We start from the raw sequence: 20,757 nt of genomic DNA, 5'->3' as shown, positions 1-20,757 counted from the left end.
AACGGTGGGTATGAAAACACAGGAAAACTTCAATACCATTTAGAAGCTATTCCAGTATCTGAAAACTGCTCATTTTTGCCACCTTGTGGATATTTTTCTGTGATGATTGGGTACAATCTATGGTGCTGCAGCACTTTCTCTCTTCACAGTCTAGGAATTACTTTATCTTCTTTGAAACAATAAATAGAATCAAGCACACATTCTGTCCACACCGTGCCACTAGTCTCATGTGCAACTCCTGTCCTGCTTTCAGGAGATTCCTTCTAGCTGGACTCCTGGTAGGAATCACAAGCAAACACTCAGCTCTGGGGGGAAAGACCCCTGGGAAGAGAAGGCATCTTGTAAGTTTGCCTGTGACTTATAAGAGAGAACAAGCAGGGAAACATTAGCTCCCTTTAGGCTCTCAGTGCTTTCTGTTTCTGATGGCTTCCTAGAACCCAAGCCTTCAGGTTCCTTCAGCATATTAGAGATGCAACAGCTTCACTGTTAGGTGTAGCATTGCAGCATACCATACCCAGTTGCTAGTGTAAAACAATCCCAGATGCTTTCTGGAGAACTCTGTAGCTATACACTCCTTATATTCAACTTTACAGTGTTTCACACCCTTACTTCCACTCTTTCATTGCTAGAGATTCCTTGGATAGGCTGCTGAAACAGTTCTCCAGCTGCAACAACTGGCCACTGGTCCTCATACTCACCCTAAATGGAGACGGGATGATGGAGGAGGCTGAGGACACCTCTGTCTGCCCTGTGCAAATGTATATTTGTTGCCTGGTAACAGGCTCAGGCTTCCTTTCAGCTTAATTGCCATCCTGGGCTGGATGTGGACCCGCATCTGCTCTATGCTGCTCTATGCTGCTGAGATTGACCGACAGCATGAAAGCAGCATCCATGTATGTCACTCTTAAAATGGGATTTTTTTTTTTAAATGGCAGGAGGGTTGAATGGAGATTGTCCTGGGGTTTCAAATCCTGCCACCTCCAGTGAAAAGGATCAGATAACAGGTGACTGGAAAGACCTTTGCCTAAAATCATGGAGAAGGGGCTAGAGAAAGAAATAGTCTTGTCCCAGGACAAGTCAGCCTCCTTTGCTCCTATGGGGAGTTCCTCTGATATGAAAGAATCCACTCTTTCCCTCACGTGGGGCTTCAGTTGCATGCAGTCTGGTCACTACTCAACACTTTAACAATGTGGAAGTAGATTGTTTTTGTTTGCCTTCTAAAAGGTTTAAAGATATTTCACAACGTTGTGTTAGAAGTGGCAATAACCATCTCTTTGTTTGCAAAATGCAAGGCGGTTATGGGTTGATTGCACTTTACTAGTTACAGGTTCAAATAACAACATTTTGGTTTCAATATCTGTTCCATTGTTCTTACTTTCATTGCCTACTCCATTTAACATGCAGGTTGTCTTTTGCAGCTAATCAACACCTTCTGACTACTCCAAACAAAATATATTCTTTTACCAAATCACATTAGGACTATACATGTACAAGGAATGCTCTGTTTTATAAGCTGTAATATGGTATGAATTGCCTTAAGCCACTTACAGCAAATCAAGAACTATCACTAAGAACACTCTTAAAATCTACCTAACTTTGGCATGTCATATTATGCTTCTCTAGCAGAGTAAGATAACTGCAGTGAAAATTAGTGAGCAGGACCCTTTAGTATTGAAGTTATTCAGATATCTGTGCAGAACTGTACCTATAGAAATGTACCTAAAGGTTGCTGCAATTATTATTTTCTAAACAGACAATGTATTTTAAAATTCCATGTGCAAATATAAATGAATCCTTTGCATTACGTTTTATGATATGCTAGAATTCACTGGAGCTTGAATTCTTCTACTGAGTGATGTTCTACATCACATGAGAATATTTCTGCTCACATGACTGTACTTCCCCCACTTCTCATCCTCTTTACAGGTCCCCAAAATCTACTCTGGAGGGTTGGGGGATCTTCTGGAACAGATTACTAGGAGTACAAAGGAGGCACATAGGGGAGGAGAGGAAGGGAAAGTTCCATTGTGAAATAATAAATCTGTATTGCAGCTTGGTGGACAACAATGGATGTCACCAATTGACTTTAGAGTGACTTTCATGTGGTTGTGGTTTTAATACCCACCATGTTCCTTTGGTGTCAATTTGAGGTGTACTGCATCATGATACTTTCTGAACCAGAAAGCAAGCAAAACACAGTTTAATTTGAAGCATGGACACAATGGATGCAATCCAGACCCATTTTTTAAAAAGTGGGAGGAAATATATAGAATGCCAGAAAAATGTAACTGCAAGGTTGTTAGTGTAGCTCAAAGACAGCTAATCCACAGATATAACTTGCACATAAGATACGCTGAATAACCAAAATATGGAGACTATCTTACCTATCACAAGGGACTGTTGCCAGTGACAATCCCTTACATGTCTGGTGAATATTCAAAAATATAGAGATGTACCAGTGAACCATGTTCACTGGACATGTTCAGATCCACTCCATAATTCTGGACAGTCACAATATACATGTGGCATGGGTACTATTCCCTCGTGGTTGTCTCCTTATTTTGCTAATGTACATTGATGCATGATGCAGATGCAGACTCAATTGTACTTTATGGATGCATCAAGTTGATGTATGTAAGGCTGCTTGTCCTTGTCAGAGCCACCATTAGTCATAAATATCTGTTTAAATTCTGTATAAATCAAGAACACTGGATGCCCTTGATATTGTGACAAAATGATTACAGTGGTGCCTCGCAAGACAAAATTAATTCGTTCCGCGAGTTTTTTCGTCTAACGAATTTTTCGTCTTGCGAAGCATGGTGTCGGGAAAGTTTTGGAAAAGCTTCAAAAATCACCAAAGTCTTCAAAAACCTCAAAAAAGGCTACCACACCACGTTCTATGAGTTGCTCCTGGAAGTCAAGTCGCAACTGTATTAACGGTGTTAAGAAAAAGGAAACAAACTTGCAAGACGTTTTCGTCTTGCGAAGCAAGCCCATAGGGAAATTCGTCTTGCGAAGCAGCTCAAAAAATGCAAAACCCTTTCGTCTAGTGAGTTTTTCGTCTTGCGGGACACCACTGTACCTAATAATATTGTTTATGGAAAGGGAAGGGTAGGCAGTTTTAGTTATTTGTTGTGTTAGGGGGCGACAAACTGTTCAATTAAAAGAATAGATTTCCTAGTATTTTAGTATAGTTCATTCTGGTGTGAGTGGAATTCTTGTATGAAAAAATGAGATACTGAGCCACTTTGTGGTAGCGTCTCTCAAAGATGACTCTGACGCAATCCAAGGCAGAATTTGCAACAAAATTATGCATTGCAGAAATATTTTCTCTCTCTAAAAACACTTCAAAATCCAGACAATCTGCTTTCACAGAACATAAACGAAGGACTCAGGAAAAATAAAAATAAATAAATTAAATTAACAGTTCAGATCTTACGAAATTTCAAATGAATATTTTTTTATACCCAGAAGTCATGAAAAAGGTGGCATGTCTGACAAATTTTTACTGAATTATTTTTCAAAGTTTTTTTAAATCTGAACTGTATTCTTGTTTCATTACATCACCACATTACAAACAAAAAATAATAATACAAGAAACATGACTTCTCTCTGACTGTATTGTTAGTTACACATTAACAGGAAAACAATTCAACCCGAATAGGGTATTAAACAGAATATATGAAAAACAAAAATGAGATTAAGTTTAGGTATCAAACAGTGGTTTGAACAGAATGCCAGATTGCTAATAGTACTGAGTTCTAAAATGTCCTTTTAGGGTTGTTTTTGTAAACTTTTTTCTTGATTAAACTGTGTCTCGTCTCCTAGTAAGATGGCACTGAATTTCTGTTCTACTAGATCTACTTAGGGGAGAAGGAGAACACTCATTACGGGAATTAAGACAGCACAAATTAACTCCTTAAGTATTACTGCAACTCCAACTTCTCTCTATAAAGGAGTACATATCTTAAGGAGCTACGGAAAGGAAAACAAAGATCAATAAAAACTCAACAATCCTAGCAATGTATAATATACAGTTGTTCACCTGCATCCTTTTGATTCTCTATATGAAAGAGAGAGAAAGCAACAAGGAGAAAAGAGAGAGAAACAAGAACAGATATGCAGGATTAATGAGCAAGTGGGTCAAAATGCCCCCCAGTTATGTGTGATATATGACATTCAAAAAGAAAAAAAGTTGCCCAAATCTCTCCCACCACCCAGAAGCATGGGCAATCATCAAAAACGACTTGCTTTGCCAAGATAAAATGTTATGTTGTACAAAGAAAAACTGGGGTTTAGGTGGTTTAAGCTCTGAGCACGCATACTGGCTATTAGACTGGTAAAACGAATATACACAATTTGTCCTATTCAGAGCTCTCTATAGAGGAATATTCAGGAAAAAAGAACCTTGGATTTCACTCTGTTTAAGAGAAAACAGACAAGAGACGTGGAAGATCTAACGTACAGGGAAGACATTTTTCTGCGGTCGTATGCACAGATTGTAAAGAACTTTTGAAACACATACACATTAGGGAAAGATAGAGATGACTCTTTCCCAGTGTCTTTTTTTTCTGAACTCTAGCTCATTGCTCCCCCATGTAGTTGCTGTCTTTTGATTGTGTACCAGTGACAAGTGTTTACAAATTGGGGTTACACAGAAGCAAAGTAAAAATGCATTCAGGTCACAGACAGAAAGAAGAACTGAAAAAACTTACAGACAAATTGGAGTTCGTCACAAACAAAAACAGCTGATTTTTTTCTAAGCTTTTTCTTTTCTTTCTTTTTTTTTAGGCTGATAAAAAGTGACTGGACTTCTCACACTGGGACTTTCACAGACAGAAGCAACAGACAAAGCCAATGCTAAAAGACTTGAAGCAAGGAAAGTGAGTTGGTTTGGCTCTGGATTGTACTGAAGTAATGAAAACAGAAAAGAGTGAAGACGGTATGGAGAGGAGGGCGGAAGGTACTCACGAATGGTTAAATCCATCACTTGAGAGGCCAAGCAGAAGACAGGATGCTCATACATTTCTCTCTTTTTCCCTATAAAAGAGGATTTGGGCATGCAAGAGGCTTAGGTCAGAGGTAAAGAGGTTATAGGTCATAGGTCAGAGGAAAACTTTACATTAGCTCAAAAGGAAAGTAGCTGTAGAGTATTTTGGGATACACACAGGAAAAAATAATAATAATTAAAAAAAAAAAGATTTAAAATTGGAGGTTTACTGGATTAACCATTCAGCATGCTCATGAGTCACAAAAGAGATTGTGACCATGATTCTAAAGGTTTGTTCTGAATTTTTTGCAGGAATATAATGGTCAGAACGTCATGAATAGAAGGAAATAGAATTTGATTGATTTAAGGCTCCAAGATACTAAGGAGTTTAGCCTTCAGTATCTAAGGCTTTCACAGGTATTTCTTCATAAACATAGCCTCAAGCAGCATTGCTGTGAAATTGTTTCTTATCTTAATTTTAATGCACTCAGGCTAGTTAGACCTCGAAGGAGGCATTTGGTTTCCAAATTGTAGACTCCACTGCAGAAATGGTCAAACAATGATTGTTTTTAAGTTTAAAAAAAAAGGAGCAGAAAAAAGCGAAGAGGAACTCAGAGTGAGCGGACTATGCTCATGAGAGAAAACCTGAAGCATGCAGCTTGCGGATGTTGGGTTGTTTTGAATTAACAATCCCAGCATGCTCTGAAACTGATGCAACCACTTTTTATAGAGGCAGCATAGAAAAGTGGCTGAACCAACCACGAACAAGGAAGGAGAGAAGCAGAAGAGAGCAGGTAGTGTGGGATGAAGTACTTCTCCGAAAACAATAGCTGGAATTCAAAACAAAACAGGAAAATAAAACAAATAATAAAAAGTTTGTTGCTTCAAAGTTTCCCAGACCTAAAAGTCACAGTGCCAAAAAAGAGGGCAAGGTAATTAAAGACAACCAAGAAGAATTGAGGCACCAAAGGAAAGTACACGCTAACTGTTCTACGTTTTGGGAAATGAATGCATTTTTACTTACAGATCATAAAGTTTGTTTTTGCATAGATATATCTGAAAGAAGAGAGCAAAGCTTACCGACAGAGTTAGTGAGCGTTACACAGAGACCTTGGGAGTCCAGTGTCCATTCAAAAGGAAAGTCACAACAACAACCCCAAAACTGCCTCTGAACTGGAGTTCTCCCATGTCCTCGTGCAGCATATTTAAACATTGAATTTTTTAACAGAGTTCACCAATTAAAACCATTCTGTGAAGTCGAGTGCTTTGATAAATTGCTTGATAGCACAGCGCTCAAGAGACCTGCGTTCCTTCTCTATTTTCATCGCTCATTACCAAGTCAAGAGTTGATAAACATCCTTTTAGTGCCCAATTCTTAAGCGTTTCTCACTGGATGCATAACAATGAATTCATTACCACTGGTACACAATTTGCATTGTCAACGTGGGGGGGGGGACATTGAAAAAGAGAGGAGGTGTATAATCTACAGACCCTGGAAATATGGGGCATATCACAATAATCCAGTCCTTATGACATGACCAGCAAGGACTATGGAAAGAAAAATAATAATTGAACGGTGATATTGTTTCCTCTAGCATTATTATTCGAAGCAAACGAGAACATTGCTTTATTTAGCAAAGCTTCATGGCTCACACATGACAAGAACCCCAAATCCACAGCACATAATTCAATTTAAACATCTAACAGCAAGGCATTTGTCGTGTTGTGTAGGAGTTTCAAATTACTGTACAGCAGCCAAAAAGGTAACAATGAAAACTGATTAATGTGTAAAGATCTATCTGCATGTATAGAATTCCTGCCAAAAGCATATCTTCAAGCAAGTTTAAAAATGTCTTTTTGATAGCTACATGTGTCTCTGGTCACTAGTTGTTATTCTTCCCTAACGTAAAAGGTCAATAATATCAGCTGTGGCGAATTTAGAGTGACAAGAATGAAATCTGATGCAAGTGCAGGGCCAACTGATTTGACAAGATCTGCTATGCATAAAAGGGGAGGTGGCAAAACATTACCCAGGAAAAATAAATAAATAGACATCCTAAGCTGGCTTACAAATGAGTGTGCACAGTTAAAAATATTTAATTTCTGATATTTCCATTGTTTCATGAACTCCGCTGTCACAAGCAATTAGCTGTGTTTCCCATTCCAGTTACAAAACATGACATACTATGTTGATCTCAATGGTTGTTTTCTAGGAAAACAACACAACACATACGAATATTGTACAAGTGACCAAACATGCTTACTCTCCCGCAAAGTAATTACCCTGTGTACCATTTCATGTTCTTAAAAAAAGAGAGGAAGATTTTGCCCTAGCCTTATTTATCCTGCAAGCTATGGCATATTTTGATTTTATTTATTTTCTTTTTCTTCTTTTTTTTTAAAAAGCAGCTTAGTCGTCTCACTGAAACAGGAAACCAGCGTTAATTTTAGTAGCAAAATCGCCTTACCTTCAATTTTGGCATACTCTGAGAGCCGTGTATAGTTAGTCAATGCAGCTTGCTCTAAGCATTTACGGATGACGGTCTTTACCTCCTCTTGAGGGACTGGAGTAACTATGTCTTTCATCAAAACCTTGATATAAGAAACACTGATTTGTTGTGTCATCTTGAAATTAACTGCTTTTGTTTTCAATTTCACCCACCTAAAAGATTTCGAAGGGTTCACAGTGCCCTTTGTCTCCCTCTACTGGTTAGAACACAGGCAGCAACAGCATTGCCCATTGCATCTTGGGAACTATTGAACCTGATCACCCTGGCCCATGGTTCTAGGTGTTTTGCGTTTTGAGGAATGTAAAACGTGAGGAACGTGAGGAAGTGGGCTGCTAGGAGTGGAAATCCAGCAACATCTGGATGGCACTATATTTAGGCTACCTGTGCATGAGATGTTAAGATAAAATGATTGGTTCACAAGGTTCATTATTATTAGATGTACAGATTAATTGCACCAGCCCTAAAGTACTTGTTCAATTAGAGCTGAGTTCAATAAGAGTTCAGGTTTTTCTGCTAGCAGGATAAAACTATGACTTTATGGCACAGAAAATTGCAATTAGAATTCTAGGTGTTATAAAATATCCACGTGTACATGAAGCTTTAAGCTAGTGTTGTTCATAGAGTCAGGAGAGGCCAAGAGGGAACCCAGCCCAACCAAACCCACCCATGAAATCTGGACCACGGTGTGTCCCAAGTAGAGAGCAGGTGTAGTGAAGAATGCTGCTCAAATGAAACGACACACACAAACATGCCAGGAGATGAAAAGCCCCTTCATTTCCAATATGATTGGAAGGAAAATGGCATCCAGACTCCAAATATATAATCGAAGTCAATATAAATTCCGCTGAATGAAAAGAACCAAATATGAGAACTGGATTTTTTTTAAAAAAACCAACCTTTCAGGACCCTTACGCTTACCCTTTCCAGGAGTGATAGTGTGGCTTTTAAAGCACCTTCTGGCCGGCCGAATGGAAAGCAATACCTAGGGTAAATACATAGCATTTTTGGATACGTGCAAAATGTTTTAAAAGCTAACAGATGATTTACACCCATACTGCAAGTCCCAGTCACTCCCCACTTATGTGTTTCAAAGTGAATAAGGAAAACTGGGTGGGCAGGGGGGTGGGGAGGGGCAAGGCAGGGAGAGGAAGAAATTGCTATTTTGGTTTTGAAACTGGAATAGCATTACTTTATAAAAACCAAAACCCCAATCTTCTGGCTGCTTTTAGTTAATAAGTACTGACAAGATAAAAAACAGAAAAAGGCAATTGTTTATAACATGGAGACATTCCACTGTAGACTTCTATTCTAAACCTTTCATGGCAAAAATGCACACATAATTCCATTTTACATTTTCTGTGTAACATCTCTATGACTGAACTGTCAGTGCCATCTATATGCTAACATATAGTACACTAAAATCACTTTAAAAGTTCCTGCTGTTTATGCAAGTAATCATCACTGCAGCATCTGAAACGCAGCAAGTTGGCTCTTTGTCTGGAAGGTGAAACATCAGTCATTACCTAAAATGTGTGATTTGATTTTCCAGTAACAACCGCAGCCTCTCTTTGATTTCTTCAAACCGCTCTTTTTCTTCTACTGTTACCGTTCCTATTCCGTCAGGCCTGGAGGAGAAAAGCTATGAATAAGTTGCATTTTACCTCATGACTTTTATGAATCATCAGCACTGTAATGCATCACATTATAGTCAAAACAATTATACAAATAAATAAGAGTATTTGAATATTGGGTTTCCAGACTTGGATTACCTAAATCAGTGGTACCAGAGAGCCTGAATAGCAGCTGTGTTTTTTGGGGGGTGGGGAATCTGTGGTCCTTTAAATATAATTGGGCTCCAGCTTCCATCAGCCCCAGACAGCACAGCTAGTGGCTAACAATGGCAGGGATTATAATTCCAGTTATATTCCTGCATTGCAGGGGGGTTGGACTAGATGACTCTGGGTGTCCCTTCCAACTCCACATATGATACCTGGAGGGTCACAGGGCCCCCATCCCTGGAGTACCCCCATTCACTTCAAGGGCACTGCTAGTTCCTTGTGTGAGTGTGGCATTTTGCCCCACACTGGGCACCTCTGCTGGGTTGAAATTCTTGGATAGTATTCATTGCAGCCTCAATAAAGGCACAGGGCCAAGGCAGTAAATTGTGTTGCCTCTAAGTAACTCATGTGGGAGGCAAATCTCTGAATATCTTATTTCTCCATACCTACAAGACTGCCTTTCCCCATGTGAACCTGCTCCTAACCTGAGGTTACCATCTGAGGCCCATATCTGTAAGCCACCTCTGGATCAGGTCTGCAGGGGTGTGTGAGTGGGACTCGCACCAGTTTAGATCCTGGCCTACTTGCTTTCAGCTATTAGGATCAAAGGTGTGAACGATGCAGTGTGAGGAAGTACAAAGGCAAGGAGGAGCAAGGTTTTTCTCCTGTGGAAGTGATCTGTGCTTCTTTTGAAAGCAATCGAAATAAACAGAGTTCTTCCTACGTGCAGAATGCAGTTCTTTGAACAACGCTTAGTAGTACCAAATTAATTATTTTACCTCAGCAAGTAATGCGTTGCTGTGAAACTCCCACCCATGTGCAAAGCAGTTAAGCACAAGTTGACTTAAATCTGTCAGTTTGCATTTCTTAGTGCAGAAAGTATTGATCTGGTGTGTAGAGATCTTTCCTATCTACTTAATTCAAGAGGGTTCTGGAAGCTTCTTTGTATGAAAGAGGTAAGCAGAAGGTCCTGATGTTTGGGTTATTCCCTCAGAGAAGCTGAGTACAGTTGGTTTAAACTGGTTCTGTTATCTCTTTCAGTCATGGTCATGCTGACTATAAAAGTAGGGCTAGAAGGAGCCTGGGTTTCACTTTCTCTTTCTATCGCTTTTTCTTCTGGTGTGGCATTCTGTACATACAGTAGTATGAAATATATATATACACACACACACACAGAGAGAGAGAGAGAGAGAGAGAGAGAGAGTCCAGTAGCACCTTAGAGACCAGCTAAGTTTGGTGAGAGCCAGTGTGGTGTAGTGGTTGAGAGCGGTAGTCTCGTAATCTGGGGAACCGGGTTCGTGTCTCCGCTCCTCCACATGCAGCTGCTGGGTGACCTTGGGCCAGTCACACTTCTGTGAAGCCTCTCAGCCCCACTCACCTCACAGAGTGTTTGTTGTGGGGGAGGAAGGGAAAGGAGATTGTTAGCCGCTTTGAGACTCCTGAAGGGGAGTGAAAGGCGGGATATCAAATCCAAACTCCTCTTCTTCTTGGTATAAGCTTTCGTGTGCAGGCACATTTCTGAAAGCTTATACCAAGAACAAACTTAGTAGGTCTCTAAGGTGCTACTGGACATTTTTTAAAGTTTTTTTTATATATTTCGACTGCGTCAGACCAACACGGCTACCTACCTGAATCTGTACATAGTATGCTTAGTGTTAAGGTTTAGATTTATTATGTTATTGTAAGTTTAAGTTAAGTCTGCTGCAACTGAGTTTCTTATGGACAGTGCCAATCCTGAATGTATTGGATTTGTGACCATTATGCTCATTTGCCTTCAGTAGTAATAAAGCTTTGCTGGATGAAATACAATTGCCTCTGGTCTATTTTTTGGGGAATCCTTCAACGTATTTAAGATGTTACTCTGCTAACAATACATTGGAATCTACTCTGGATCAATATTGAGTAGAATTCCATGACAAAATCGAAGTGTTCTGCTTTAGCTGTTTTGCCGGGGTGGGGAACTTCAAAATGCAGGCCTCCTGTTCTCTCTGTCTGGTCCTAGGAACTTTCTCCAAGCCACATCTCTCCCCAAGCTAGAGCTTGTACTGGTCCTGCTGTGCACTGACCTTGAGTGCTTCCACCTGGTTGGGGTGTATCCTTGAACCCACAATATTGCCTTTTGTTTTGCCTGGAAGGAGAGTGAGGAGTGTGTCTCTCTGTGTGTAGACCCTAGCCTACCACACAATGGTAAAATTTACATTTGCTTCTCCACCCACTCACTTTTGCCCCTCCCACATACCACTGTCATGTAGTCCCTGAAAGGTTGCCCACAATGGAATGTGTCCCTCAGGTTGAAAACAGTTCCCCATCCTATGATCCCTCTGTTACATGGATGTGGTCGACAAAAACCAAAGGCAAAAGCCAAGACTGTGGATCGGAGGAATTGTGCAAATTCTCTGTATACCCAAATTGGCAGGCGCAGTCATATGCTGTTCCATTGAATAATCCATGCAAAAGGTAATGAACTACTTTAATCCATTCCAGAAAATAAGTCAACAAACCAGACAATTAGCAACACTATTTCCTACTACTGGCAATTTCCTAGTGTGTGGACTTGTGTGCTAGCACTCAGTTTGTAACTGTAAGTCTCTCTCTCTGTTGGGAAGAGTAATGGAAGAAGTCTTAAAACTGAACAAATGTTCTTACTTAAAGGCCTCCTCCCGTGTTTGGATTAAAGCTTTGTAAACCCTTCGTATTAGACTAGTTTGGCTATACAAAAGACTTGGCAAGGGATTACAAAGCTTCTAATGAACCTCCTGTCAGGGGTTAATTGGTAAGCTTTATTTTTCCTTTTAATGAATCAGAATGCTCCTAACTTTTTTAATATATAAAAAATACAATCTGTACAGTCAATATTTCATTGACCTAAAGATGCAGAAACCTCAAAATATAATAAATATTAGCACTTGATGTTAAATATGGTTAAAACTCACCCATTTAAAACAAAGGCATTATATACTTTGGAAATGTATTTTTGTCTTTTTTATTTAAAGTGACGAAGTGAATTTTAAACACTCAAAAATAAACACTCATAAAATTGGGTTGCCTATCACTAATCCTGTATACATATGTCCTATTGAGGAAAAGAGAGATTTACATGTTTGATAGGTTCCTAGCCCATGTATTTAGATTATTCTATGGTATTACTGTTTGAATTCAGTATACATTTTATACACCAAGCTTGGGTGAATAAAAATATTGATTTAGGCCTCAACTGGAAACATCACTAGGAGAAGACATAAAGCAGTACAAAAGTATATTGTTTTGGCCTCATTTTTGCTTAAATATATAGTTGTATGAAAATTTAGCAGGCTGTTTAGTTTGAAACATTTAACTACTGAAACACTTAGAATATTTTAAAATTCCTTATTCTAGAAAATGTTACCGCTAAAGTTGCAGTCTTAGAATCACTTACCTGGAAGTAAGCCCCATTGAGCTCAATGGGGCTTACTTCTGAGTAGGCATGTTTCAGATTGCATGGTATGTTTTTGTTTTATAGTAAGTGAGCATTCCTACAATAAGACAAAAGTGACAGCATAGAGCAGGGGTCAGCAAACTTTTTCAGCAGGGGGCTGGTCCACTGTCCCTCAGACCTTGTGGGGGACCGGACTATATTTTTTTTTCTGGGGGGGGGATGAACGAATTCCTATGCCCCACAAATAACCCAGAGATGCATTTTAAATAAAACAACACATTCTACTCATGTAAAAACATGCTGATTCCTGGGCCATCTGTGGGACGGATTTAGAAGGCGATTGGGCCGAATCCGGCCCCCGAACCTTAGTTTGCCTACCCATGGCATAGAGTTTCAACTCACAGTGCTTGGAGACACAGCTCAAAAGGCCAAATGGAAGGCCTCATTGTAATTTCAAAGAAATATGCAAGCACAGAACCTTAACTGCTCAAAATGAAGGGCACTGCTAATTTTCAAATCAACTGCTTATTTTAGAGAAGGTCCGTTTAACTAAAAGTAATTCTCAAACTAATTAGGGACGGCAGTCTAAGATATAGGAAATATTTGTTTACTGAGATAAATTAAAAGGTTTGAAAGACAAATGCCAGGCAAGTACACAAGTTATGTTGTTGATGTGATAATTGTAGCTATCACTTGATAACCTGAACGTGTGAAACTGTTACCACTAGTTATTGCATGATCAAGTTATTACAGATCATTGCCTCTTGTCAGGCACTTGCCCAATAAGGGAAAAATCCAAGATAGGAGGTGATAAGCCCATCATGTGTAGTTGCCCATCTCATGTTGTCAAACTATTATTAAACGAAATGTGTGATTTTTCCCTGATTGCAGCAATAACCTATGAAGTGTGTTACTGAAAATGTCTTGACATGAGTCTAAATGCAGAAGAAAACAAAATGTGGCTCAAAAACTTGTTCTTTTCCTGTACTCCTTTTGTTTTAAAGACATCAATTTAGAACTTATGGTGAACCCTACATGCTTACTACGGAGTGAGCGGCTTCTTCCAAAGAAGACAAAATGGTAACCACAGACTACAGATGGCAATGGCTGACACTCTGATTCTGAACACATTGCAGGAGAAAGTACTTCCAATTGTGTTTGGGGTCAGAGCACCAGACTGCTGCTTATTTTGCTGCACTCCACAAAACACTACCCAGCCACTCCTTTTGTAGGCTCAAGGAAGTTTACTAGAGCAATAAAACTAGCACTGCGCTGAAACCTGCCGCCCAATTTCTTTAAAGCTTTCTTCCCCCACAAAAGTAGCCTCCATTTTTTTCTGCAGAGTTGAGCACACTTTATTGGTGACTGAGGGTGTTGGGTATATTTTTCTTTCCATTCAACATTTCCCCAGCACTCCCCTGTCATGGCTGCCTGTGCTTCCTGATCTGAAAAAGCCCTATGGGAGCAGTCTTTTATTGGCGATGAAAGGCCATAACGTTTTCCCATGAGCTTTGACGGAAGCATGGGAAACTGGGAGGCTGGCTCCCAAGTACCTGAGATAAGTGAGCTTGCCACCCTCCCCCCATGAAAAATCATTCCTTTAACATAAAAATATACATAAAATAATAATCTTTCTGCATTGAGTCATTGAAAAGTAAATACTTTAAAAATAAACAGACCAACAGCTGTCAGAGACCTGGTAGGCAGCTTCCCATACATTGCCAAGAATATTATAGTGTTTTCAGGAATGATGGACAACAAGGGGGGGCTTAAGAATGCAAACCACTTGAGAGATGGCTTGCTGAATGGAAGAAAGTACCATACGTTCACAAAACACCAAAGCAATCTTGAAAGGTAAACACACAACTGCCCTATGCCCCACTCAGGACAATTTCACCAATATTTTCTCTCTCCTTTCTTAAAGTTCAAATGCAATACCCCTTTTTATTAATTGAGAGAGAATAGTTGGAAAAAAGAAAAGAAAACACAGACTAATTTAACCAGAATGCTAAATATGTACCTATATCTGTATCTATTTGTGAAACAAAATAAAAAAATCCTTCCAGTAGCACCTTAGACACCAACTAAGCTTGTCATTGGTATGACCTTGAAGGATTTTTTTTATTTTGTTTTGACTACAGCAGACCAACACGGCAACCTACCTGTAACTATATCTATTTGTGAATTAGCTTGGGTCTCCCAAGCTGCCTGAGAAAAAGCTTTATTTTACCAATAATAAAGAGAATATAGGAGTACCTGAAGGAGCTTTCCATTGAGAGACCCCTGAGAAGAAGGTGCTGGCAGTGGGGAGTGCTGATGCCTTGCTGGCCTCACCCTTAAGGCCTGTATACTCCCAAGCATTTTCAGGTACATCTACTGCTGTTTGAATGCATGGGGATTATAGTTTCCAGTGCCTCCCAATCCATTTTTTTTTTATGTGGGAGCTACTAGAAGCTAGAATTGCAACTAAATTGTAGCAGCATCAGAAAGCTTCCACAGGCCAGTAGCCAGTGAGGGGACAGGACAGAACAATTGGGTAGAATCACTGCAGCAGCTCCATGCTGTTGAAGTGACCGGGTCTGGATCAAGTTCAGTGTGGGCCAGCGATAACTGTGAGAGTGGGTCAGGATCTAGCAGAATGCAGGTTGGCTCTGCATAACCCACCACCTACTACCACTGGTGGTGTTTTGGGGCTTTCTGCTGGTTTAGGGTACCACCAGGGGACTTCCTGGATAGGTGCATCCAAGGAATTATGCTTGGCAGCTCAGCTGGAAAAATGGGATGCTTCAACTCAGTCCAACCCCACTTGCCCAGTTTGGTATAAGATGGTTGGTGTGTGTGTGTTCACTGCGCTGTCACTCATTACCTCATGTGAAAACTACTTGTGAAAAATACTATGTCTGCATAGCTGTCCTTACAAAGTATTTTTTTCTGTGTGTATTCCACTGTACCTGTGAGCAGAAACAGTGTATTTATTATTATTATTATTTAAAAAAATGTATTCACAACACTAGACGGAATTAATAATAATAAAATATCACAGCTGGCTTCTGTGTATCATGTAGCAACAAACTTCAGACAATCTACAGGTCAACTGTAGCCATTTTTGGAGCCGCCTGGATGTCTGGAAGGGCCTGCCAACTAAGAGCCATCACAACTGCAAGGACTTCCTTTCTCAAACAGCTGTGGACTATATTACATCTGACATGACGAGCATCTCTTGAATCTACCTTTCAAACATTCGGCAAACCATTTTCTCACTGTCCTTCACAAAGTTGACATTTACAGCAGCATGATAGGAAAGATGTCATGTCGGCTGTTTTTCAAGTTCTTGTCACAGTGGTTAGCACCAGTTCTGTCATCTTTACTCTCCTCACAATCCCCCATCTTTAGCCATGTCACAAATAATAATACTTCCAATGTTTTTTGTCAAATTCCAAATACTACCACCCAGCTGCACATCTTTTGGAAATTTATGAGTTATGTTAATTCTTGTTGCTCATCTCCCCAGAAGCTGAAGCACCATGATTTCATTAATTAAGTACAAATCTGTAGACGGCACTATGATTATATAAACATAAATTAAGAGCCCTGCACTTATTTTTATATACTTGAAGGGAAATGGTACCATTGTCATTAACGATCATATTATCTCAGTTTATATATGTGTGCTTCCTCCCGCCTTCAAATTAATGTTTGGGGCATTCTTGCTCTTAGGATTTCCTTTTCTCTGCTGCATTTGGAACATTCTCTTGTTGCAAAGCAAGCAGTTGAAGGCAACAGAATATACCGGTAATCAAAAGGCATTATTGGTGGGAGAAGAAATCCACATTTCTGCTGTAGATGTGTGTGTGTTTAGGTGCCACTTCCGAGACATTTCAATATTTGATGTTTACAAGTGTAATCACAGGTTCCTGCAGCTTGTGCAATTTGTATTTTACCATTTTATGTCCAATGATTAAAAAAACGTGTACATAATGTCACATTTAAATGTAGTTATGTCATGCTTGGATCCAGATCAGGAATACAAAACACGAGGAAGGACAGAAACAGTGCAAAGAACCATCAGACTTGTGGTGTCTGTAAATCTCTATGTAGTCACACAAAGAACTGCAGACACGTTACAGTGCAGGCACCTCTATATGAATTTAGGTCAACCTACAGAATTGGAAATATCTCAGACTTGAACGGTAGCAGATTCCCCCCGCCCCCCCCCATTTTGATACTGTTTGGATTCTGCTAGAGAAATTAATAGGGCATAATAGTACAGATGGGTGTTGGGGGGTGGAGAGAAAAAGGAGGTTGGGATAGTGCCAGGAAAAGGTGCCTTTATGATGAGATATTAAAACCCTAAATTAGCTGTTCATAGTGTGCATTTTAAAATATTGTAAACACATTACACGAGAAGCTAAAATGTCCCTGTCTACTCCTAATATTACTCATTGACTAATTATTAATCAGCCCCCAAAGAAATCTTTCTGAAGTGAGTTGTCAAGTTTAAAAATAAATGGTCTCGTGGCAAAGACAATATTCCCCCCCCCCCCGACTGCTTCTTTGTGCAAATCGCAGGGTTAATTATAAATTATAATTAGGACCAGAGGTCCTAAGGCCACGATTTCTTTCTAGAAACCCCACCTCCCCCACCATGCCCTTTTCTAATTGTACACGGTGCCTCGGGGGCTAGTTATGCTGCTCAAGCAAATATATCAAAATCATTTCTTTTAAACCAAGGAGTACTATACGAGGCAATAGCATGCATTTGTGTGCAATTATAAACACACATTATAGCTCTTTGGGGTTAATCCCTTTGACATTTGCCTGTTCCAGTGTGGCTTTGAAATGAACACAGTGTCTTTTACACCTTTCATGATAACCTCTCCCGTTCTTGGGAAAAAATGCCCATTAGTAGGCACGTACAGCCTGATAAATACCTGATCTGAACTGGTGAAATTTAAAAGCTCAAAGCCCTCCTTTCTTTCCTTTTTCTACACCATGGCCCCTTGAAAGTGTTTTGCGGTGCAGAGGACTTACAATACCTGTGACTATTATGATGCAAAGAGCATGTCCAGATGGCTGCCTGGCTGTAAGCCCAGGCGTATTGTGTTATTACATAACCATGTCACATCAGAAATGCAGCTGTTACCGGCAAAGGGCAAATTGAGTGCTGCTCCCAACATGCATGACCACACCTGGCTTCATCTACTGGTTCTTGCCTGTTCTGCTGCAACCATGCCATCACGTCACATGGGAAAACCTTGATTGAGACGGTATGAAGGGGCTAATGTGCATACTTGGCCATTGCTGTATTTTTGTGGCTAACATTGGCAGAGCTATAGATCTAATTTCTCTTGCATTGCTCAAGGCTGACACCCACTACTTGGGTGAGCAGCATGTTCATTAGTACCTCTCATGGAAACTCTCTTATATACAAAGGTCAAGTTAACATATGTAGAACCTTGCTGGATCACGCCAAATGCCTGAATAGTTCAGTTGGTAGAGCATGAGACTCTTAATCTCAGGGTCGAGGGTTCGAGCCCCACGCTGGGTGAAAAATTTCCGTATTGCAAGGCATTGGACTAGAACAGGCATAGGCAAACTCAGCCCTCCAGATGTTTTGGGACTACAACTCCCATCATCCCTAGCTAACAGGACCAGTGGTCAGGGATGATGGGAATTGTAGTCTCAAAACATCTGGAGGGCCGAGTTTGCCTATACCTGGACTAGAAGACCTTAGTGGTAACTTCCAGTGTACGATTCTATGAAACCTGCTCCAGAGCCCTATTTCCTGTAGTGAATAACCAAGTAAGAATATAAGTAGAGCTCTATTGGATCAGACCAAAGGCCTGTCTGGTCCAGCATCTCCCCCCCCCCAACCAGAAGTCCATGAGAAGGCCACCAGCACAAGAGCACTTTCTACTATTGTTCTCAGAGGCACACTGCCTCAGGTCCTGTAGGGAACTGGGAGATATTGGTGTAATAGTTTAGGACAGGACTTTTAACCAGTGGTGCTTCACAGTATATCAGGTGGTATAAGCAGTACTGCTTGAAAAGCACAAGTCAGAATGATGGACTAAGATTGGAGAAGGGCCATAGTCCAGGGGTAGAACACATACTTTAAAAAACAGAAGGTCCAAGGTTCAGTCCCTTGTGTCTCCAGATAGGACTGGGGAAATAATTCTTTCTGAATTCCCAGAGAGCCAGTGTCAGCCAGTGTAGACAACACTGAGCTAGCTGGACCCTATGTTCCCATGAGAGACCCAGATTCAAATCCTTGCTCAGCCAAGAATCTTCCCGGATGACCTTGAGCCAATCAGTCTCTCACACACCACAGGGTTTTTGTGTGAATAACAAGGATAGGTATCGCCTTGAGCTTCTTGGAAGAAAGGTGGGACAAAAAATGTGTTATTTATTAAAAAGGTTTGTGCACAAAGAAGTATTTCCTATTTTAATTTATATATGTAAAATGATAAGGGGCCAAAGCTATGCTGCGCCAAATCAAGAAAGTGAGTTGCAGGTGGGATATTTGAAACGTTTGTTCATACTGCGCCATCTTACTGATTCCCTGTCTTTGGACATGGTAAAGACTGGTACTTTTTTTTTCTTAGATGACTGGATAAAGGAGGGTGTGACCAATACAAGAAAAATGGAAGAGGTGTTGGAAATGTGTGGTTTATTAAACCTTACATGTTCTGAGTGAAGACTCTCTGGTTACAAATGCACTATAAATTTAAAGCACATTTGAAGCATGTTTCAACCTCCTCAAAGAATTCTGGGCACTGTAGAACATGGAAGGTGCCTCTTAATACACTCTCTCAGCTGAAACTTTCTTCAAAGTACCTCCCTCCTAGTGGTCAGAAAGGAAAGCGCCCCCAATGCTTTTGCTCACTGGATGGAGAGGCTAGGGGGAATGTAGTGAATTAGTCCCAGTGCCTTTTGAGTAAAGAGTCTTTGTCAGGGCACTCATTTACTTACTTACTTACTTACTTACTTACTTACGCATAGCAAAGGTTTGGTCTAGGACAGAAAAGCAAAGCTTAAACTGTGGAAGGGAAACCAAATTAGGTACAGTGAACATGGCTGCATTTGCCTTGCTGACATCTGGACAGGGAGGCAAAATTGTAGCAGAGGCAGGAGGAGGGAGGGGTCCTCATTGCCACAGTATTTATGCTCCACAAGGCTCTCCAAGGCTCTCAGAGTCTTATTACATGTTGAAAAAGCAAAACTATAGGGGAACAGATATTCTGCCCAAAAAGCTCTTGGGGGAGGGGGCTAACTTTACATGCTCAAATAAAATGGCAACACATATATATACTTTAAACTATCCAAACAGTGAAAATGAACTACAGACAAATATTAACAATTGTACAATTATTGCCATGTTTCTTCTCTGTAACCATTCATTTCAGTGAGAGAGTGAAGCATGTTCTCAATTTACTTCCACTGAGATATACCGTACTTGAAAGGGATCTGCATGGATTGTGTCCAACATAAACAGGGCCCAATCCAGTTGGCCCCTTCTGCATAGGGTTCGATGTACACAATTGTCCCCATAAGTGTAGCATTCCACTTACAGAAGAGCTACCTGTAGGGCAAGGGGTGGGTGGGTGGCATCCAATTCCTGAGCTGTGTGCAGGAGGAGGTGGCAGTGGCAGGTGGCTTGTGCTGGGTGGCTTGTGCTTCAAGTCTTTAACTGCACGCCCCTTGGCTATCCCTGCCCACTTCTTCTATTTTAGGAATTTTACGTCCCTAGATTAAAAGCAACGGAAATATAGAACCAATCCATTTCACACATAAATAAGCTTGCTGAATTCACACATAATGCTGAACCATGGTTTAGCATTATGAGAATAAGATCGTGGAAGCTGAATACACACTCTATCTATCTATGTCCCAAAGAAAGAAATTCCATTCTACATCTCAGGGAGAAGAAAAATAATATTATAAAGTTATATTATAAACTAAAAAATGTTTTTTGATTTTCTAAGAAACAGAAAGAAAGTAAATTCTATCATTGCCTGGAAAGTAGTTCTTCCTAATAAAACATCTAAGTAGTCAACTGACAAA

At 40.2% G+C, this 20,757-nt stretch overlaps 1 protein-coding gene across 9 annotated transcripts in view; it reads right to left on the bottom strand.

Annotated features, from left to right (window-relative positions):
* Positions 1-20,757, bottom strand: part of CADPS (calcium dependent secretion activator) — a 352,734-nt gene that overhangs the window by 105,083 nt on the left and 226,894 nt on the right. For 3 of the 9 annotated variants that reach the window (XM_082209246.1, XM_082209238.1, XM_082209243.1), the window contains exons 14-18: positions 9,024-9,125; positions 8,419-8,482; positions 7,459-7,582; positions 4,972-5,040; positions 4,046-4,063 (exon numbers count right to left, since the gene is read on the bottom strand). In XM_082209246.1, coding sequence (XP_082065372.1) covers positions 4,046-4,063; positions 4,972-5,040; positions 7,459-7,582; positions 8,419-8,482; positions 9,024-9,125 — 377 coding nt within the window. Of the gene's footprint in view, positions 1-4,045; positions 4,064-4,967; positions 5,041-7,458; positions 7,583-8,418; positions 8,483-9,023; positions 9,126-20,757 lie in introns of all 9 variants that reach the window. The other 6 variants (XM_082209240.1, XM_082209244.1, XM_082209242.1 and 3 more) reach the window with 4 other exon arrangements.

Source organism: Podarcis vaucheri (genome assembly GCF_965113315.1).
Source record: "Podarcis vaucheri genome assembly, chromosome: 2".
Taxonomy (NCBI): Eukaryota; Metazoa; Chordata; class Lepidosauria; order Squamata; family Lacertidae; genus Podarcis; species Podarcis vaucheri.
The sequence above is the reverse complement of the archived record's forward strand: the minus strand, read 5'-3'. Positions and strand labels throughout refer to the sequence as shown.